Source organism: Oryctolagus cuniculus, chromosome 1 (assembly GCF_964237555.1).
Source record: "Oryctolagus cuniculus chromosome 1, mOryCun1.1, whole genome shotgun sequence".
Lineage (NCBI taxonomy): Eukaryota > Metazoa > Chordata > Mammalia > Lagomorpha > Leporidae > Oryctolagus > Oryctolagus cuniculus.
In genome coordinates this window covers 140,117,006-140,139,462 of record NC_091432.1, presented here as the reverse complement: position 1 = coordinate 140,139,462, position 22,457 = coordinate 140,117,006, and the positions used below count along the sequence as shown (strand labels likewise).

The 22,457-nt window shown below is 51.3% G+C and overlaps 1 protein-coding gene across 6 annotated transcripts in view; it reads left to right on the top strand.

Moving 5' to 3' along the window:
• ROR2 (receptor tyrosine kinase like orphan receptor 2) overlaps positions 1-22,457 on the top strand; it is a 214,122-nt gene that overhangs the window by 185,835 nt on the left and 5,830 nt on the right. For 5 of the 6 annotated variants that reach the window (XM_051847319.2, XM_051847302.2, XM_051847309.2 and 2 more), the window contains exons 5-7: positions 14,241-14,368; positions 18,896-19,210; positions 20,703-20,948. In XM_051847319.2, the coding sequence (XP_051703279.1) occupies positions 14,241-14,368; positions 18,896-19,210; positions 20,703-20,948 (689 nt within the window). The remainder of the gene's footprint in view (positions 1-14,240; positions 14,369-18,895; positions 19,211-20,702; positions 20,949-22,457) is intronic. The other variant, XR_007920054.2, reaches the window with a different exon arrangement.

Genomic DNA, 22,457 nt, shown 5'->3' with positions numbered 1-22,457 from the left:
TGTAGTTTGAGAAACTAAGAAGGATAAGACATCAGTTTGAAAAGAGCCCGTACTGGAGCAGCATGATTCTTCTAACACTGAAACAAGAACAGACATCACGTTTATGCTGAAGCTTAGGTGGAAGGGTGGTGAAATCACTGATGTGTTAAGAACAGTTCATGGGGGGCCGGCACCGCAGCTCACTAGGCTAATCCTCCCCCTGCAGCGCCGGTACCCTGGGTTCTAATCCCGGTTGGGGCGCTGGTTCTGTCCCAGTTGCTCCTCTTCCAGTCCAGCTCTCTGCTGTGGCCCGGAAAGGCAGTGGAGGATGGCCCAGGTACTTGGTCCCTGCACCCGCATGGGAGACCAGGAGGAAGCACCTGGCTCCTGGCTTCGCGTCAGCGCAGCGCAGTGTAGCGGCCAAAACGCACCGGCCATAGTGGCCACAGCACACCGGCCGTAGCGGCCATTTGGGGGGTGAACCAACGGAAAAAGGAAGACCTTTCTCTCTGTCTCTCACTGTCTAACTCTGCCTGTCCAAAAAAAAAAAAAAAAAAAAAAAAAAAAAAAAAAAAACCAGTTCATGGGGACAGTGACAAGACAGCTTTTTTTTTTTTTTAATATTTATTTATTTATTTATTTGAAAGAGTTACACAGAGAGAGAGGGGGAGAGAGAGAGAGAGGTCTTCCATCTGCTGGTTCACTCCCCAGATGGCTGTAATGGCCAGAGCTGCGCCGATCTGAAGCCAGGAGCAGGAGCCAGGAGCTTCTTCTGGGTCTCCCACACGGGTGCAGGGGCCCATGGACTTGGGCCATCTTCTACTGCTTTCCCAGAACATAGCAGGGAGCTGGATCAGAAGTAGAGCAGCCGGGACTAGAACCAGCGCCCATATGGGATGCCGGCACTGCAGGCAGTGGCTCCACTCACTATGCCACAGCACTGGCCCCAAGACAGCTTGTTTTAGATGAGACAAGCTGATGATACAGATGAAACTCATAGTGTTAGACTATCCGCATTGATTTGTGAGAGAAAAAATAAATCTTGATCATGCTGTGATTGAAGAGCGCTGGCAGTTACCAGCAGGGACAACAGCCAACATCGTAGACATCTCAAGCTGGGTCAGACTGCGCAATTCTGACTGCAGAGTCAAAGTGCAACCAGCTGTCTGTTTCACGGGTGCCAACACTGTTGCTCCCAGGTGAGCTGCAGAGAAGAGCGGAGCTCTCAATGGGAATTGTAAGTCAATGGGATCCATACCCCGAAGCATTTCTTCAAACACTTGTTAACAGGCAATTAACCGGTTTTACCAGTATGATCCTGAAGATAAAACACAACCAAAGCAGTGGCTACCAAGAGGTGGAAGGGGTCCAGTCAAAGTAGCAGCAACCCCGGCAAGAGCAGAGATCGTGAAACCGTGTTGGGTGATGCTCAGGGTCTCTTGCTTCTTGGCTTTCTGGAGCCTCAAGGAGCTGTAATGTGCTTGGTGGAGAGTGTTTGAGAAAGGCAGAGCTTTAGCAGGAAAACACCCAGGAGAGATTCACCAAAGAACCCTTCTCCACCATTGCAATGTTCCTGCTCATCCTCTTACTCAAACAATGGTGATTTTGGGGCTGGCGCTGTGGCGTAGCGGGTAAAGCTGCCACCTGCAGTGCCGGCATCCCATATGGGCACCAGTTCAAGTCCTGGCTGCTCCACTTCTGATCCAGCTCTCTGCTATGGCCTTGGAAAGCAGTGGAAGATGGCCCAAGTGCTTGGGCCCCTGCACCCACGTGGGAGACCTGGAAAAAGCTCCTGGCTTGTCTTCAGATTGGCACAGCTCCAAACCAGCAGATGGAAGACTTCTCTCTCTCTCTCTCTCTCTCTCTCTTTTTCTCTCTCTCTCTCTGCCTCTCCTCTATCTATGTAACTCTGACTTTCAAATAAATAAATATTTTTTTTAAAAAAAAGGTGATTTTGTGAGTGTTTTGCTGGGAAATTATTAGACATCCACATTAGAGTGCTGACTTGGCTTTTTCTGATTCCTTTGTGTTTCCTAAACTTAAAACATCTTTAACAGGCTCCCATTTTTCTTCAGCTAATAATGTAATATTAATTTTAAAAAAAAGACAAGAAAGACTTCATTGACATAGTTCCCAGGACCCTGAGTTCTTAGGGATGGACTCAGTGGCTGGTCTCCTCACTTACTAAAGTGCCTTCAGCTTATGTTAAGAAATAGAGTTCTGGGGCTACCACTGTGGTGTAGCATGTTAAGCAGCCACCTACAATGCTGGCATCCCATATGGACGCCAGTTTGAGTTCCAGCTGCCCTACTTCCAATCCAGCTCCCTGCTGATGTTCCTGGGAGAGTAGCAGAGAATGGCCCAAGTGTTTGGGCCCCTGGACCTCTGTGGGAGACTGGAAGAAGCTCCTGGCTCCTGGCTTTGGACTAGTTCAGCCCCTGCTGTTGCAGCCATTTGTGGAGTGAACCAGCAGATGAAAAATCTCTTGTTCTGTCTCTCTCTATCTCTCTTTCTCTCTCACTATGTAACTCTGCCTTTCAAGCAAATAAATAATAAATCTTTTTAAAAAGAGGACTTTTTAAATCTGCATTTTGTATAGATTATGATGGAACTGGAAATTAACCAAGGTGAAGCCAGAAAGAGGAAAAATCCATGAGTTTGCAACAGTAATCTCCAAATTCTCTGCATCTGTTGCTTGGACCAGTTTACCCTTTGCCATGACTTCTCTCTTGGGCCATTTGCTTAGAAAGCACACCGCAGGTCCCATTTGTTCAGGGTTGGCCAAGCGCTGTGTCCTGTCCACCAAGTGACGCGTTGAGACGGTGGCTGCTAACAGAGCCTGGTTTGTTTTCCTGTGTACAGCACCATCGCTCGAAACAGGAGCGTGGATGACTTGGCTGACTCATCCCTGTCTTCCCTGGGCCACTGCCCTCACAAGTTCACACTTGTGGGTGCTGGCAGGGCATCTGACTGCAGCTCGCGTGTGCTGGGGAGGTGCAGGGTAAGGGATTTGCTGCCATTAAAACCTGACTTTTCGCTCCCATCCATGTTAAGTTTGGGGCCAGCAGGGCGTGTATATGGAGAACAAAAGCTTTAAGGAAAGGTGGTTTCGCCACAGATGTCGGTTCAAAGACCAGGGTTATTATAGCTCATTCAGGTAGCAGTTTGGGTCATGCCCAGGGGATTCCTTCTAGACTACGTGTCTCACACTTCACAGATGGGTTTTATTTTGTTTTTCTGCTCTTTGAGAAAGTGGCTCATTTTCATGATTACAGACCCACCCACATCAATGCCTGCTGGAGTAGCAGGGTGGGGTGGGGGTGCTCCCTAAGGTGGGGTCCCCCCCCCATCTTCCCTGTGTTGTCCTGGACCAACTTCCTGGCCCACGGGTGTGCACACCCATAATATGGGTCACACAGACAACTGCCTGAAGACAAGGCACTGTTCTTTGGGACAATTAAACTTTTTATTAACTTGGCCTCTGGGAAGTCACCTTCCTGGGGGCCGTGTCCTGAGCTCTCAGATTGCCACAGTTCTCTACCTATATGCTTATGATCTGGAATCTCCACGCCTAGGTCTGGCTTATCTCCTCATCTCCAGACCCACACGCTCACCCCCGTAATGAGCATCTCCAAGTGGGTGACTCAGAGGCACCCCACACTGGGCGTGCCACAACACAGCTGGGCTGGCTTCTGCCTCCCACGTCTTCCATTGCTTTTTTGGGGATTTATCATAAGTCTAGTTCAAACTTTATCCTAATTACAGTAAAAATGGCACTATCAAAAAAACCAAAAAACCTGAACCTGCCAACTACCAAGCCAGTTGAAGTTGAATTAAAATTGACTTCACCTGCGTTGTTGTGGATACATGCACTCGCCCAGGCAAAAGGCTGACACTGGCCTTGAAGTTAAAGCACTTGGATGCCAACCTGATCAAGTTCAACTCAGTTCAAGTAGAACTTAAAGGAGGAGGGAAGCCAATCCAGTTTTTTCCCTCAGTGACATCCTGTTATGATAGATTCTATTTTCTGGGAAAATTTAGCTTTCTTTAAGTCCCATGGTGTAGAGTTTGAGTATAATCGATTTTAAGATTATGGGATAGGCCGGCGCCGCGGCTCACTAGGTTAATCCTCAGCCTTGCGGCGCCGGTACACCGGGTTCTAGTCCCGGTCGGGGCACCGGATTCTGTCGCAGTTGCCCCTCTTCCAGGCCAGCTCTCTGCTGTGGCCAGGGAGTGCAGTGGAGGATGGCCCAAGTGCTTGGGCCCTGCACCCCATGGGAGACCAGGAGAAGCACCTGGCTCCTGCCATCAGATCAGCGCGGTGCGCTGGCCGTGGCGGCCATTGGAGGGTGAACCAACGGCAAAGGAAGATCTTTCTCTCTTGTCTGTCTCTCTCTCTCTCACTGTCCACTCTGCCTGTCAAAAAAAAAAAAAAAAAAAAAGATTATGGGATAGAGGCAAGGAGTGACTAAATAAACAAATCATTGGTAAGGTCATTAGAGAATAAATGCACACATCTCCTTCATTCAGACCACACAGTGAGAAACATTACGACATGGATCAATGCTCCTGACTCACTGTGGCTCCCTAGATGATTTCTCGACTTCATGATGGTGTGCAGGTCCGTCCCTACAGCCCTCTGCTTTACATGTTGGGTGCACATAAATATCCAACACTTTATTACCTGCACACCCCGGCTTAGCAGCCCAGTGCCGTGCAGAACCTTGGTTGTTCCCCTTGTTACTGCTGTATCACCAGAGGGGATCAGACCACACTAGTCCAGGGAAAAATCCCAACACAAAACTGCAGGTAGTTTCTACTGAATGCATAGTGCTTTGTGCCATCGTAAAAGCAAGACATTATTAAGTAGAACGACGGAAGTCAGGAATCACATGTACTCTGTCGTGGGAACATACTGTGTTATGAGTGATGTTTTTGAGTAATTTAAATAAAGCTCCTGAGAGCACTTGTGTGCAAATGTTTTTGCAAACATGTTTTCAGTTTTCTAGAGTAAATCCTAGGAGTAGGATTGCTGATGCTTGGTGTAAGTGTACATTTAACTGCAGTAACAAGCCTCCACGCTGTTCCCCAGAACAGTCTCACCATTTTATACGGCTGCCTGCCATGTATGAGAGTTCTGGTTGCTCCATATCCTCACCAGCATTTGATGTTATTAGTCAGTTTAGCTTTGGCCATCATAATAGTTGAGTTGTGATAATTCACGTGGTTTAATTTGTATTTTCTTGATCATTGATAAGTGGATAATCTCTTCAGACCACCCTTTGCATAGGTCTTTTTTTTTTTTTTAAGATTTGTTTATTTATTTGAGAGGTAGAGTTACAGAGAGAGAGAGAGAGAGAGAGAGGTCTTCCATCGGCTGGTTCACTCCCCAAATGGCTGCAACAGCCGGAGCTGTGCTGATCTGAAACCAGGAGCTAGGAGATTCTTCTGGGTCTCCCACATGGGTGCAGAGACCCAAGCACTTGGGCCATCTACCATTGCTTTCCCAGGCTACAGCAGAGAGCTATGGATTAGAAGTACAGCAGCCAGGACACAAACCGGCACCCAAATGGGATGCTGGCACTGCAGGCAGAGGCTTAGCTTACTACACCACAGTGCTGGCCCCTGGTCGGGTCTTTTGTCCACTTTGTGTGTTGTTTGTCTTCTCTCTGAGTTTTAAAATATATTCTGTGTGTGAATCCTTTGTCATACATATATTTTCTTGTAGCCTGTGGTTTGCCTTTTTGTTTTCTTAATATCACCTCTTGAGGAGCAGAAAATTTTAATTTTGATGTCATAAATATTTTTTTCCTTTTGTGCATCATGATTGTGAAATCCTTACCTACCTCAGTGTTACGAAAATGTCCTGGTTTCCTTTTTGAAAGTGTTATAATTTTAGTTTTCATATTTTGGCTCCTGATCCAGCTCAGAAGTAACTTGTGTCTAGTGTTGAGTTCTGGGTTTGAATTCATTTTTTTTCCATGCAAATATCCAGTTGTTCTAATATCCTTTTGAGGAGATGTTCCTGTCCCCCGAAATAGCCCTGACACCTTTGTTGATCATTTGACTACATGTGAGCATCAGTTTTGTTCTACTGATCCCTTCGCACTCCCCAGTAGCACACCGTCTCAATTGTTGTAACCATGTACTAAGCCTGACAGTCGGGTGATGTGAATCTTCCATCTTTGTTTTTTTTTTTTTTTTTTCCATGATGTTTGGCTGCTCTAGTACCTTTGTATATGCATGTAAATTATAGAATCAGTTGTCAATTCCTGCAAATGTGTCTATTGGACATATTTTAAATTCTGGTTTTGGAATAGTATCAAACTTACAGAAAAGTTACAAGGTAGTAGAAAGTAGTCCCATACACTCTTTTTTTTTTTTTTTTTTTTTTTTTTTTTGACAGGCAGAGTGGACAGAGAGAGAGAGACAGAAAGGTCTTCCTTTGCCGTTGGTTCACCCTCCAATGGCTGCTGCGGCCGGTGCACCGCACTGATCCGATGGCAGGAGCCAGGTGCTTCTCCTGGTCTCCCATGGGGTGCAGGGCCCAAGTACTTGGGCCATCCTCCACTGCACTCCCTGGCCACAGCAGAGAGCTGGCCTGGAAGAGGGGCAACCAGGACAGAATCCGGCGCCCCGACCGGGACTAGAACCCGGTGTGCCGGCGCCGCAAGGTGGAGGATTAGCCTAGTGAGCCGCGGCGCCGGCCCCCATATACTCTTTATCCATATTTACCAATTTTTGTCGTTTGACATATTTCTTGTTCCTTTATGCATATTTGTAATTATTTCTATCACTTGAGAATAGATTGCAGTCATTACACACCTCTGCCCTTTAATACTTCTGTGTCTGTATTGCCTACGACCACTGCTGTATTCTCTTACAGCAACAGCTTCAAATTGAGGACATGTGTCTTTAAACTGCCATTCTTACTACAGTTTCTTTAATGGTCCTAGTAATACTGTTTAGTCACCTCCCTTCCCTCACAGGCTCCTAAGTGGTGGTGTCGATGCCTTTCATCTAGAACAGGCACTTGGTCTTTAGTGAGTTTGAAGTTTTTTTCATGAATGGAGGTTTGTTACCGTATAAAATGCCTCTAAATTTCTGATTAGATGCTGGTTTTGCATTTTGGACTGAAATAGTGCCTAAGTTTCCATCTTGGAGTATCCCGTTTGGAGGTTTGAGATATCAGTTTGTCCCTTATCTGGGATTTAATTTTACTCACTTGATTAAACCCGCTTTCTCATGACAGGGTTATTTTTTCCTTTCATAATTAAAACTGATTTATGAAGAAATCCTACCAGTGGGGCTGGTGCTGTGGCTCACTTGGTTAATCCTCCGCCAGCGGCGTCAGCATCCCATATGAGCGCCGGGCTCTAGTCCCGGTTCCTCTTCCAGTCCAGCTCTCTGCTGTGGCCCGGGAGGGCAGTGAAGGATGGCCCATGTCCTTGGGCCCTGCACCCCATGGGAGACCAGGAGAAGCACCTGGCTCCTGGCTTCGGATCGGTGCAGTGCCGGCCGTAGCGGCCATTTGGGGAGTGAACCAACAGAAGGAAGACCTTTCTCTCTGTCTCTCTCTCTCACTGTCTAACTCTGCCTGTCAAATAAATTTTTTAAAAAAGTACTAATAAAAAAAAAGAAATCCTATCAGCATTTTGATGGATGGCATTGTACTTTGGAGGACTTGTCATCTCAAAACTATTGAGTTTTCCAAACCTATGAAAATAATACGTATTTTTGTGTAATTAGGATTGGTTTTCATTTATTTCTGCAATGTTTTAAATATTCAAAAGTGGAAGTCTTGTATATCTTTTAAATTTATTCCTAAATATTTAAAGATTTTCACATGTAGAGTGCAATGGTGTTCAAGTGTATCTGCTTTGTTCTACAACTATTTCCAGAACTTTCTCACCCTCCCAAACTGAAACTCAGTGCCCTTTTAACACTAAATCCCCAATTCCCGCACTCCCAGCCCTCAGTAGCCACTGCTCTATGCTCTGTGTCTATGAATTTGACTGTTCTTTCATGTATTTTAATGTTACTACAAATAGTACATATATATAATATATATATGTACTATATATATATATATATATATATAGTTAAAGTTTCCTTTGCTAACTGTTTGCTGTTCACGTATGGAAATACAATTCTGATACATAGACCTGATCCTGTGGCCTTTCTAAACCTACATTCAGTTTCATAGCTCTTAGATATGCATGCTTCTCAGAATTGTCTTGTGTAAATTGTGGTATCAGTTTTGCCATTCCTTTATCTATCATTTTCTATCATCTGTCCATCACCCACCAATCAATGTATCCATCGTATCTGTTTATCATTGTAGCATCTCATCTATCTACCTATCTCCCACCCTCCCTCCTCACCTCCCTGCCCACGTATCTTTTTCTTTATGATGGTGATTAGGGCCTCCATAGCAGTCTTGGGTAGAAGCAGTAAGAGTAGACATCTTTGTCTTATTTCCATTTTTAGGAGGAAAATGTAGTAAAATGTTTACTGTTCTCAAACACCCTTTATATTAGACTGAGAAAGGTCTTACTACTTCCTTACTCTTCATAATCAATGAATGTTGACTTTTGTCAACTGCTCTTTCTGTAACAAGTGAGGTAACCATATCATTTCTCTCTTTGTATTTCCAGGGGTGGCCTCCTGAATATTACAGCAACCTTATATTCCTGAGTGTAACCCTATTTGGTCCCTTACACATTTTAAAAATATCGTCTATGCTCAGTTTTCTGGGTTCGGTCTGCTAACGTTTTGAGGAGTATGTCGCTCCTTTGATCATGGACCGTCTGGTTAGAATATTCTTGTGATGTCCTTGTTAGATTCTGGTAGGAGAGTTATGCTGGCCCCATAAACTGAGTTAGATATGATCTTTATTTTCTTTGAGTTTGTATAAAAATTGTTGATATATCTCACTTGAATAGTTGACAGAATTCACCTGTTTCTAGTATATGAGTTAGAGCTTTGTTACAACTTTAAGTTTCTTGTGTTACCAATGCGTGTTTTTTCTATGTTTTAATTTTTCTAGGTATTAGCAATTATTTTAGTATTTTTTAAAGAATGAACTGTTGATGTTATGAACGTTTCTAGTGTATGTCTTTCAGCTTGTTGATTTCTGCCTGTGATATTTTCCTTTTCTTACTTCAGGTTCAATTTTCTCATCTTTTTCTAACTTCTCAAGGTATAAACACTTTCTAATTTAAAGCTATAAATTCCTTTTTTCATTACAGCTTCTGGCTGCATGTCACAAATTTTTTGATGCCCTATGCATTGTTTGTGTATTATATTTTCATGGTCTATTAAAAATACCATTTCATTTTCCTTGTATTTTCTTCTTGAACTCATAGGTTACTCTGATGGGTGCTACTTAATTTCCAAGTATTTCAAATTAATAACTTCCTTTCATGAATTTCTTTTTAAAAAATTTTATTTATTTATTTGAAAGGCATAGTGGTAGAGGAAGGGGGAGGCAGAGAAAGATCTTCTATCCATTGGCTCACTCCACAAATGTCCTCAACAGCCAGATCTGGGCCAAGCTGAAACCAGGAGCCAGGGACTCCATCCAGGTCTTCTACATGGGTGGCAGGGACCTAATTACTTGGACTGTCATCTGTTGCTGTTCCAGGCACATTAGCAGGAACCAGGATTTGAAGGGGAGCAGCCAGGACTCAAATAGGCAGTCAGATATGAGGTGCTGGCTCTGCAGCTTAACCTACTACACCAATGCTGGCCCCATAGAATTCTTTTTTTTTTTTTCTCTTTTAAGATTTATTTATTTATTTGAAAGTAAGAGTTACACACAGAGAGAAGGAGAGGCAGAGAGAGAGAGCGGTCTTCCATCCGCTGTTTCATTCTTCAATTGGTCACAACAGCCGGAGCTACGCCGATTTGAAGCCAGGAGCCAGGAGCTTCTTCCTGGTTTCCCACGTGGGTGCAGGGGCCCAAGGACTTGGGCCATCTTCTACTGCTTTCCCAGGCCATAGCAGAGGGCTGGATTGGAAATGGAGCAGCCGGGACTCGAACCAGTGCCCATATGGGATGCCAGCACCGCAGGCGGCGGCCTTACCAGCTACCCCATAGCGCTGGCCCCTAAAATTTTTTTATAAGCACTTAGTAATTGTACATTTATGGGGTACAGTGTGATATCTCTGTAATCATGTACCGTGTACACTGATCACATCAGAGTAGTTAGCATTGCCCTCTCCGGTACATTTGGAGTCTCTAAGCTCCTCTTTTCTTGTTCTTCATAAAACAGCGACAGACTCCTGGGAACTGCAGCAGCTCCCCTGCTCTGCAGGCCACCAGAGCTTCCTCCTTCCATCTACTGGTGTAGCACCCATCATCCATGCACCCTTCATCTGAGAGATGGTTGGCTGAGTGTGGAGTTCCAGTTGACATTTACTTTTCTCTGATGGTGCAGAGCTGCCATTCTCTCGCCTTCTGTTTTGCCTTGATTCTGACCAGAGGTCGGCCGGGATGTGTCCTGTCTCCTGCCTTTGTGCCCTACATTTCCAATCATCAATGCTAATGCATTGATGATTTTGCATCCAATCACAGGTGGACCGCGCTGTGCCTGGGTGTGACTCCCTTGGTGTTTGTCCTGTCCCTTTGTGGATTCGCCAGCGTTCCCTAATCATTGTGCTGCTGTGCTCTGAACCGTGCTTGGAGATGTGTTGGCCACTACGTCTTCAAGCATTTTCCCCAACTCCGCTCCTCCTGTGATCCCGAGTCTGTGAAAGTTTGATGCCCCCTCTCAAACTTTCTAACGGGTCACTGAAGCTGAAATGTGTTTGTTTCCCTTGGCTTCTGTTTTGAAATTTTCAGCTGACCTGTCTCTGGATTCACAGATGGTTTTTCCTCTATTGGGTCGAGTCTGTTGTAAACGTCATCTAATGAATGTCTCATTGTAGAGAATTCATGTTGCACCTCTAGCCTTCCATTTGGTTCCTATTTTATCATTTCCATCTCTTCTAAAATCCCGCCTAGTCTTCATTAGCGTCCTGTTTTGCTTACTGCACTTCCAGTCTCTGACACCCCTGGCCTTTGAGTTAACATCTGGGTCACCTGTTACAGTTTCCTGTTGCTTTGCCTGTCTGGTAATTTTACATTCTATACTGGACATTGTGGCTTGCTCTTAGATGTTATCTTTCTGCAAGAGTGTTGGGGTTTGTTATAGCAGTGTATGAAATATTGCTATCAGATCACCTTACGTTTATAGAGTTTAGCTTTTGGCTGATTTATTCTTTGTCTTCTTGCCCTGCCTCCTACCGGATTGCAGATTCCACTTCCTCTGCTACACTCGCGCAGGCAGACTGTTTATTACAGGCAGACGTTTCCCTAATAAGAAGAACAGTTGCAGAAGTGGTTTTTACTACTTTTGAACAAAAACAAAAAAATGTTTGGGGGAAAAATGCCAACTTCTGACACCATCTGTAACGAGATTTGGATTCTAGCATTGATGATTTTGCAGCTCCAAGAGAGCCGAGTTTCCTTTAAAGCCCACGCACTCATCTGAGCCTTTTTGCAGGCTGATTCTCACTGTTCTGTTTGGGGAGGGCTGCGTGAGGAGCACTTTCCATCTCCGCAGGGCTGGGGCCTTCCTCCGTTCCCTCCCAATCGCCTGCTGTCTTCCAGCTGCTTTCCTTAAACTTAGTATTGCAGTCATTACCTCTCCCCGCTCCTGGACAGTAACTTCTCAGTTTCTTCTTCCTCCGTGGGCCATCAGGCCTTGGACCTGTGCCTGCAGCATTCGGAGGGCAGGGGCTGCTCAAATCGCATTTCCACGACGTTGACGATGACCATTGGGTAAGCGCGTCTGTTTGGCTTGTGTCGTTTAAGCGATTTGGTAGATGCCAGATTCTGTCTCAGCCTCTTCCTTTGGTCTCCCAGTGACTCATTTTACAGACAATCTCCATCCAGCTCTGGGACTCTTCAGATGTCTCAGATTCTGCCAGATAAAGGAAAAACACAGCTCTGGAGATAGAGACAATTCCCACGTGTTTGCTCAAAATTCAGAAACCAAAGGATGTGTCGCGGCCATGCTGTAAAACTCAGACTGGAGGCCCACAGATGGGGCGCACCTGCAGGAAGCTGAGCCCTCCCCAGCACCCCTTGCCCTCTGCCCTGTACCCCTCCACCCTGTGTGCACCTGAGCCTTGCAGCAGGGGCCCAGCCCTTTCTCCTTGACTCTGGAGGAGAAGTTCTTCTTGCAGGTCCCCAAGGAACTGAACTGACTCAGGTGCTCTGGCGCAGCTCATGGCAGTCCAACCACGTGTGTCTTAAGGCGTTTTCAGGTGTGGTGTGCAAAGCTCCCTGATCCTAACTACCGTCAGGTGACAGAGGGGATGGGCTGGGCTCACGCCTGTAGCACAGGTGCTGACCTGTCCCGACAGCATTCAAGGAGCCCCTGACACAAAGGGATGGTGGCTGCTGAGGCCGAGAGGGGGGCATCCACTCTTGTTGTCACCCAGCCTCCTTCATTGGATTAAGTAGGACTCCAGGTCCTTTTCTTTGAGAAAAACTGGAGGAGGAGGGCCAGCCAGAGGTGGCTGGAGAGAGTGAGAGAGACAGAGAGAGAGAGAGAGAGAGAGAGAGAGGCTCCTTGTCCTCATCTCCTGCAAGTGTCCAGCCTTGGCTTTTTTTGAGATCTCAGGAGGAGTCACAGTTCAATTGGTTAAATTGGACATGATGCAGATCCCATCTGGGAATGGTCCAAATCCACGATAGTTGGAAGATAAGTGCTCTCAGGCTTAGAGAATCTGTTCCAGGTTTGCTAGAAGACATGCTGCTGAATTCCAGGCCCGGGATCCCCAGCAGCAGGCAGCCCTGGCCATGTGACCTGCTTGGAGGATCCTGAGGACCCCGAGAAAATGCACTGGGGTTCGTGCAAGGCGGAGTTAATCAGCTAAAGGCAGGCTAACTGGTTCTGCAGAAAAGTTGGTACAGCCGGCAGTCTAGGGACTTGGGGGAGGACTGTGGCCCCTTCGCTTCCATGGAGGCTGTCCCTGCTGGAACAGGAAAGCTGGACTCGGGTCAAGGAGAGAGCATTCTGCCCTGTGGCGCCTCTCTCTGACTCCCTGTCTTTAGGATGAGGTCACATACCATTGGTGCCATCAGCATGTTCCTGGTTTTGCAAGTTCTCGGAGGGCTGGAGATCCCGGAGTCTCCCGGTGCCTCTGCGCGCAGAAGCTGTAACACCCTGCTGCTTTTCTCTTTAGACTTCTCTCCTGTGGCTTAGCAGTAGGGTGCACCTCCTGGATTATCACGGCTTTCACAAGGCAGGGGGACTTGGCAGAGGCGTGCCGCGCTGTGAGGTCTCCAGGGTAGCCCAGGGTAAGACCACCGTGCTCGGAGTCTGACGTTCTCTGCGTGCACGGCGCCAACACGGGTCCCTCTGTGTGTGCGTCCCATCTGCCCGCAGCCTGCCCTTGCTCCACACGCCCCCGAACTCGAGTTTCTTAATGAACAGACTCTGCTGTTAGAGCAGTATTAGATTTACAGACACCAGACAGAAAGCACAGACAGTTCTCCCGGGCTCCCCTCCCGAGCCCCTCATGCCCCTCACCTTGCTGTGGGTGATGTGTGTATCACAGCTGGTGAGCCAGCCTGATGCTTTCCTGTGAACAAGCATTGGTAGTTTCCATTAGGGTTTGTGCTTTCTGTCTTTGGACCACGTGTAGTGACGTATCCTCCATCACAGTGCCACCCACGTGTAGTGACGTGTATCCACCATCACGGTGCCACCCACGTGTAGTGACGTGTATCCACCATCACGGTGCCACCCATGTGTAGTGACGTATCCACCATCACGGTGCCACCCAGGGTACCGTCCGTGCCCCGCGGTGCTCTGTGCTACACACTTCGCCCCCTGGCCCCTGCAGCTGTTGATCTTTTTCCCACCTCCAGAGCTGTACCTTTTCCAGAACCTCATAGAGTCAGGATCCTACAGCGGGTCACCTTTTGGACTGGCTTTTGGCCCTTAGGAAGGTGTGTTTGCGATTCCTCCATGTCTTCACGACATGGTAACGCACCTCTCCACGGTTGATTTGACGCATGAACCTATAGATGGACGTCTCCGTCTCTTCCGGGTTTGTCAGTGAGGACCAAAGCTGCCGGAAACATCCGTGTGCAAGTGTTTGGGTGGCCTTAGGGTTTTCAGCTCCTGTCGGGAGTCACAAGGTTGCTGCCGGAACTGTTTGTCACGTCCTGACGCACTCACGGCCTGCGTGTTTTTGTCCCAGGGATGACTACCACGAGGACGGCTTCTGCCAGCCCTACCGGGGCATCGCCTGTGCACGCTTCATTGGGAACAGGACCATTTATGTGGACTCTCTGCAGATGCAGGGGGAGATCGAGAACCGAATCACAGGTAAGAGCCGCAGACCTTTCTCAGGAGACGACACGCACGCAGGCTCCGTGTCGGGGTTAGCGGTTAGCGCCGTGGACGGCGCGTCTCTCTTCCAGCCCCCTCTTGTAGTAGGAAATCAGAGACCCCCATTTTTAAACAATATTTATTTATTTATTTATTTGAAAGTAAGAGTTACACACAGAGAGAAGGAGAGGCAGAGAGAGAGAGAGAGAGAGAGGTCAGTCTTCCATCCACTGGTTCGCTCCCCATCCGGCCGCAGCCACGCCGATCTGAAGCCAGGAGCCAGGAGCTTCTTCCGGGTCTCCCACATGGGTGCAGGGGCCCAAGCACTTGGGCCATCTTCTACTGCTTTCCCAGGCCACAGCAGAGAGCTGGATCAGAAGTGGAGCAGCCAGCACTTGAATCGGCACCCGTATGGGATGCGGGCACTGCAGGTGGCGGTTTTACCCATTATACCACAGCACCGGCCCCAAGAGACCCTTTTTTTTAGAAGCGGTTGCAGTCACTACTCCATTTGCCCTAAAATGTTTGCGGCTCTATGTTTAAATCAGCAAGTGCAGGCTGTTTAAGAAAATACGTCTGCACTCCGTTTGGCCAAACTCTGTGAGCCTGCAGCAGCGTCCTCATGTGTGGGCCTTGCTGCACGGCCGGGGCTTCCGGGGCCCGGCCAGCCATGCTCACTGCACTTGCCTTCTTCCTGTCTTGCATTTCCCGACTCCTGTGCCTGCCCTGGGCCGGGCTGGATGCAAAGGCTCACGGGCGGAAGTGCAGCTGTTTGGGAGGGGGCTTGCTGGTCATCGGTGGAGAGGGCACTGCCATGAGCACCACTGTGCCAGTCCTCAGTTTCCAGAGGGTCTGAGAAACGGGCCGGGTCATCTGGGACACGAAGCTGCTCATCTTCCATTTCCTGAGGAACTAAGTTCTCCGACAGGCCGTTGGCCATCAATGCACTGACCACTTCCGTGGGAGAAGCCCTGGCCAAGCCTTCCTCCTGTATCCCTGCTCTCCCCGGGGACACGCACATGCGTCTCTCTCTGGACCCCACAGGAGCAAGGAAAATCTACGTACAGGACTGTCTCCTGGGAGTGCGTGGCCTTGGCTGTCTGTTCGAGTCACCAGTGATCTCTGATGTTAGGGTTTCCTAGGGTGTCTGGTGGCCCGGCCCGTGCAGAGCCTGCCTGGGAAGGGCGGAATGAGGACACGGGGCGGAAACTCGCTGGCTGTCACTGACCTGCTCGTCAGATGGAGGGAATACAGTCGTGGCCTCTAGGGCCTGCCTCGCCGGTGCTGGTGCGGGGCGCCCTGGGGACAGGGCCAGAGAACCAGTGGGAAGTGGAAGGGTAGGACTGAGATCTGGCCCAGTGGGGACTGGTTGTGAAGAGGTTAGCACCTGTCACCGGAAAAGCTTCGTGTGCCATTGAAAGCGGCACGTACCAAGAACTTCGTGACTGCAAAATGCACCTTACATCCTTAGTACCGGTGCAGCCGCCCTAACCTAAAAATCCAACCTCCTGAGGCGGCCGGAAGCTGAAGATTTTTGAGTGCGGATGTGATGTGACATGGAGAATTCCACACCTGACCTCTGAGCGTTCCACGTACCCAGGCTTTGTTTCATTTTCAAAATGATCTAACCTGTGGCATGAAATTACTTCTGGGCCATGTGTAGAAGATGTACATGAAACATAGATGCATTGCATGTTAGACTGGGGCCCTGTCGCCAGTGACATCTGTGCAGAAATTAAACTAGTCCTGGCCGGCGCCGCGGCTCACTAGGCTAATCCTCCGCCCTGCGGCGCCTGCACACCGGGTTCTAGTCCCGGTTGGGGCGCCAGATTCTGTCCCGGTTGCCCCTCTTCCAGGCCAGCTCTCTGCTGTGGCCAGGGAGTGCAGTGGAGGATGGCCCAGGTGCTTGGGCCCTGCACCCCATGGGAGACCAGGAGAAGCACCTGGCTCCTGCCTTCGGATCAGCGCAGTGTGCCTGCCGCAGCACGCTGGCTGTGGCGGCCATTGGAGGGTGAACCAACGGCAAAAGGAAGACCTTTCTCTCTGTCTCTCTCTCTCACTGTCCACTCTGCCTGTCAAAAAAAAAAAAAAAAAAAAAAAAAAAAGAAAGAAAGAAACCAGTCCTAAGTGGGCAGTGCTTCTGGTCCCCGGCAGTCAGGTGAGGGATGCTCCGCCTGTATCCACACACTTGTGCTTGCAGGACGGGAGTGAGTTGGGGGACCGGCGCTCACCCTTCCTTGAAGCAATGCCCGTGGATTCTTCCCTTCAGTTCTGTTTCATTAAAGAACACGGTCACAGGGGTCGGTGCTGTGGTGTAGCAGGTAAAGCCACAGTCTGAGACGCCGGCATCCCACGTGGGCACTGGTGGTTCCAGTCCTGGCCGCTCCACTTCCTATCCAGCTCTCTGCTAATATGCCTGAGAAAGCAACAGAAGATGGCCCAAGTGCTTGGGCCCCTGCACCCACGTGGGAGACCTGGAAGAAGCTCCTGGCTCCTGGCTCCTGGCATTGGCCTGGCCCAGCCCTGGCTATTCTAACAATCTGGGGAGTGAACCAGCATATGGAAGATTCTCTCTCTCTCTCTCTCCATCTGTAACTCTGACTTTCAAATAAATAAATCTTTAGGAAAAAAAGAAAGAAAAACAGTTGCAGCTTTGCAGGCAAACCCTGCTTTCGGCCATCCTCCACGCTGCTCCCATAGTCTTGCAAAATGCAGGCCGTGGGCTGCAGGATGAATTCGACATCCCACTGGCTGGCAAACATGGGGTCAAGGCACACAACCGGCCCTCAGTCATTCCTTCCAGAGTCGTTGGGAGGATCGGTGCACTCAACTTCCCAAGCAGCCTGATTTTACCGCCGTTTTTAAAGGAAGGCGTAGAACGCAGGCCCTCTAGCTTCAGGGTTTCGTGAGAAGCAGCTCGCAGCTGCTCTGCGCCGACTGATGTGTGGTTTGGAAATGAGAGCAATTTTGATGGCCCAACCTGTAATCATGCAATCTCACCCTCTCTGTTCCTCAATCGTGAACCGAGGACAACATGAAGAGCACTGTGGTGCGGGCACCCAGGCTGGGCCATGCCCCCTGCACGTGGCCACTGACACAGGGCTGGTTGCCAGCACATATGCACGCACACGCGCGTGCACACACACACACACACACACTGGCATCTCCGGCTATTTTATAGCTGAGCTCCCTGGCCTGCTGCTGGGGCTGGGTGGGTCTCCCAGGAAGAAATGGTTGGCAGCAGCGCCACCTGCTGGCCACACCTGGCCCAGCAAGTACAAATTTGAGAACAGCTACTGCCCTAGGACTAAAATCGCGAGATTTCTGTCCCTGTTGGAGGACCCAGCCTCAGCATGGCATACAGGCAGAGACTCCTCGTATTAGCAGGTCTTTCACCAGCAAAAATGGAATAATGGGCCCAAGCCCCCCCCCCCCCCATCCTCCTGTTCAACCTGGTCCAACCTGCTCCTGTGTTCCTACCCCTTCCTCCCCACCTGCTGTGTCCCCAGCACTCTCCATCCTCCGGCGTCTGGCCCCTAAGAAGCAAACTATCACCACACTCTTCCCCTTTGACCGCTCCCCCACTCCATGGCGCTGGCCTGGCTTTGAAGCTGCCTTGTCATTCACTCCCCGGCAGCTGAGTCTCCCTGGACTGCCTGTGCCCGGGACCTTCCCGGGGAAGGCCTGCAGTGTTGGGAAAGACAGAGCCCTGGGCGGCGCCCTGGTCCTGTTCTGCTTCTGCATGTCTGCAACCCCAGGCTCTGTGCACCTGCTAGCCTGCAGAGCCCAACTGAGAGCTTGTCTTTAGGAAGGGGCTGTGTGTGTGTGTGTGAGAGAGAGGGGGGAGGGGGGGGAGAGAGAGAAATTGGAATCTTCCCATCGAGGGGCAGCGGAGGGCGTCTTCCTTTCCCTGGTGTCTTGTTCTGCTTCTGGCGTGTGGAGGGGGAGCTGAGATCAGAGCACATGGTGGGCACCGTGGGCCTGCTCGGGGACACCGTGTCCAGGGCAGAGCCAGCACAGCTGGAGGGTTCCTGGCGAGGGGCACAGGGTCTGGGGTTCAGGGTAGGGGGAAGGGAGCAAGAGGATGGGGAGACCTGGGGTGTTGGGATGTGGCTGGGGCATCAGGCTTTGGGGGCTCAGAGAGTCTGGGGTGCAGGCAGTGATGGATGCAGGAGGTGGGGATTGGAGCTCAGGTTGGCGGTGCAGGGTATTGTGGCGAGGATGGGGTGCAGGGTTGGGGCTGGGGGGCAGAAGGGGGGTCTGGAGGGGAGGCTCTGCGCTCAGGGTAGGGTCCTGGGGATGCAGCTCAGGCTGTGCCCTGGGTTGGGGGCACGAGTCAGGCGGGACCTGGGTGGGGTGCTGGGTGGGGGCGGGGGCTCAGAGAACACAGGGCAGTTTGTCCTGGGTGCCCTGAGCAGAGCACAGGAGGCGGGGCGGGGGGCGCGGAGGGTAGGGCTCGGGTAGGGTGCCGGGGGCCGTGGGGGCGAGGTCCGGGCGCGCTCACGTGGCCTCTCGCTCCCGCAGCCGCCTTCACCATGATCGGCACGTCCACGCACCTGTCGGACCAGTGTTCCCAGTTCGCCATCCCGTCCTTCTGCCACTTCGTGTTCCCGCTGTGCGACGCGCGCTCGCGGGCGCCCAAGCCGCGGGAGCTGTGCCGCGACGAGTGCGAGGTGCTGGAGAGCGACCTGTGCCGCCGGGAGTACACCGTCGCGCGCTCCAACCCGCTCATCCTCATGCGCCTGCAGCTGCCCAAGTGCGAGCTGCTGCCGCTGCCCGACAGCCCCGACGCCGCCAACTGCATGCGCATTGGCATCCCGGCCGAGAGGCTGGGCCGCTGTGAGTGCCCGCTGCGCCCGGGGGGTGGGGGACCCCCTCCTCGAGGCCAGGAGCCCCCGGGCACTCTCCCTCGGCTCGGCCCTCCCTGGCCGTCTCTGGGACTCAAATCCTCCCACCCCCTTACGCCTGCCAGTGCTGCAAACGTCCCTAAAATGGAGCCATGGGAGCGCCTGTCTCAAAAGGCTGTTGGTTGGCCGGCGCCGCGGCTCACTAGGCTAATCCTCCGCCTTGCAGCGCCGGCACACCGGGTTCTAGTCCCGGTCGGGGCGCCGGATTCTGTCCCGGTTGCCCCTCTTCCAGGCCAGCTCTCTGCTGTGGCCAGGGAGTGCAGTGGAGGATGGCCCAAGTGCTTGGGTCCTGCACCCCATGGGAGACCAGGAGAAGCACCTGGCTCCGGCCATCGGATCAGCGCGGTGCGCCGGCCGCAGCGCGGCGGCCACTGGAGGGTGAACCAACGGCAAAGGAAGACCTTTCTCTCTGTCTGTCTCTCTCACTGTCCACTCTGCCTGTCAAAAAAAAAAAGGCTGTTGGCAGCCGCTGGAGCCCACAGGGCTGGTTGCCACGCAGCCCACGGCCGCTCAGCGGCCGCCCCAGACCTGCTGAAGCCACGCCCCAGACCTGCTGAAGCCACGCCCCAGACGCGGGGAGGAGCCTTCTCCCTGGGCGGGCCTGAGACACGTGGGGGTGAGGAGGGCCAGCCCGATGGGAGAAGGTGCCGTGGGCACCGGGCAGGAGGTTCAGCGCCCTTCCTGTCTGTCCCGGCTCCTCGTCTTGCGACCCAGGACCCCGCAGCTCCTCCCACGCCAGGCCTGGGGCTTTATGCTTCCTGCTGGCGCTGTTCACATCCTTTCTACCGCAGGCCATCAGTGAGGCTGGGGTTGGCGTCCTCATCCTGCCAAAGGTGGGCTTCAAGGTGGTGTCAAGCCCCTGGGATAACTTTTTAAAAATTTTCCATTTATTTATTTGAAAGACAGGGAGAGAGGCAGACAGCCGAAGCTCTCGGCTAACCACAAACAGCAGAAGCTGGGCCAGGTTGAAAGCCGGAAGCCCAGAACTCCCAAATGAGTGGCAGGAACCTCACTACTTGAACCTCACCTTCCACCTTCCGCAGTGCCCATCAGGAGGAAGCTGGAAGGCGGGCCTCAAACCCAGGCACTCTGATACAGGGCCCGGCCATCCCTAGCCGGATGTTGACCTCTGTGCCAAGGACTCCTGGAATCCCTGGTGACAGGTTTCCTCCCCCATCTCCCTCGTGCGCCCTTGGTTGAACTTGGCTCAGATTTTGCTGAGTCGTAACTTCTAGTGCAGCTTTTCTCGGGAGGGATGCAGGCTGCTCTGACTGTTGTCCAGTTCAGGCACATGCAGGCAAAGGGCTTTGGTGGCACTTTTCTGAAATCATCACAGGTGAACTGTGCACCCCCAGAGCTGCACCCCCAGAGCTGGGCCGTTTGCCCTGGAGTTTAAGGCCTGCTAACCCGTCTTTCTTTCTCAGACCATCAGTGCTACAACGGCTCCGGGGCAGACTACAGAGGAACCGCCAGCACCACCAAGTCGGGCCACCAGTGCCAGCCGTGGGCCCTGCAGCACCCGCACAGCCACCACCTGTCGAGTGCCGATTTCCCGGAGCTCGGAGGGGGGCACGCTTACTGCCGGAACCCCGGAGGCCAGATGGAAGGCCCCTGGTGCTTTACGCAGAATAAAAACGTACGCATGGAACTGTGTGACGTTCCCTCGTGTAGTATGTATTCTCTCTCTCTTTTTTTTTTAAAGCGTTGAGTGTTGAGTATACTTTGTGATGTGAACTTCTGTCCCGACCAGGGACGCACATGTGTGTGCCGTGGGGACCCTGTTCTCCCGTCCTACCACGGTGATTGTTTTAAAAACAACTGTTGCTGGTTATGAAATGAATGTCGCTGGCTATAGGGTGTTTTCAAATACAAAAAGGGTCTGAGGAGTGATGGCCAAGCACCCCTAATTCTACCACCCACTGGGGACCCCGTCTGTATTTTGAGAGCATTTTCCGTGCCCTGGGCTGTTTGGTTGGCACCTTATGCCTCCATTAACATCGCCCAGGATTGCCTGATGTTGGTCAAAATGCTTTTCTGAGCTTCTCCCCACTTGCCAGTGTTCGCACACAGACTTGGTGGAGTGAGGAGAGAACACAGATCTCTCACCGTTCCTCACAAGAGTCCCTGTCCCGTCGCAGGTTGCAGAGCCGCAGTGTTCTCTCTGCGTTGCAGTCATGTGTGGTCCACCAGCTGCAGCCGGCAGGGTGACCAAGGCTGGGAACAGGCAGTGGACGGTGATGGAGAGAGGAGAGCGCAGGTGGAGCAGTCACAGCTCCCTCTGCACCTGCAGGAGGAGGCCTCCTCCTATGGCATCGCAGCCCCCTGCCTGCCTCCTCGCTGTGGTGGGGGGGAGGTACCATCTGGCATTCATCACCCTCCCACAGTGCCGTGTGGCGGCTCCAAATTTGGCATTGCCTGGTGCTCAGCGGTTGTCCACAGGTCTTTCAAGAATGTGTATGCATTGCAGGAATCAATTTGAAGAATAAAAATGGCAGGAATTAAATTGTAGTCTAGCCACCCTGGTGTGCCACAGCCCTTTAAAATCATTTCCTGCGAGGAAGGATTCTACCACGCCTTGCTAAGTGGAGGAGGGAGTAAGTTATAGAGCAGGAGCTGTGTTAGCGCCACTTCTTTGGCTTTTGGTAAAAGAAACGAAAGGAGTGGAAGTGTGTGTGTGAGTGCACACAGGTGCCCGAGAGCCTACAGAGGTGTTAAAACAGAAGACGTTGGCACACTAAGCAGGTTGTTGCTTTTGCAATTAAAAATCAATCAAAATCGGAAGGGAAAAGCTGGGTGTCCTTGGACCTGGCAATCCTCGGAACTCTTTGCTGCAGGTGTATTGCACGCAGAGGATGCAAAAGCAAAGGCCGGTGCCCGCCTGCGGGAGCCGAACCGGAAGCAGCTCTGTTGTGGTCCCCAGGGTCTGGTGGGAGGTGAAAGCAGGTCAGGGCCGGCGCCGTGGCTCACTAGGCTAATCCTCCGCCTTGCGGCGCCGGCACACCGGGTTCTAGTCCTGGTCGGGGCACGGATTCTGTCCCGCTTGCCCCTCTTCCAGGCCAGCTCTCTGCTGTGGCCCGGGAGTGCAGTGGAGGATGGCCCAAGTGCTTGGGCCCTGCACCCCATGGGAGACCAGGAGAAGCACCTGGCTCCTGCCTTCGGATCAGCACGGTGCGCTGGCC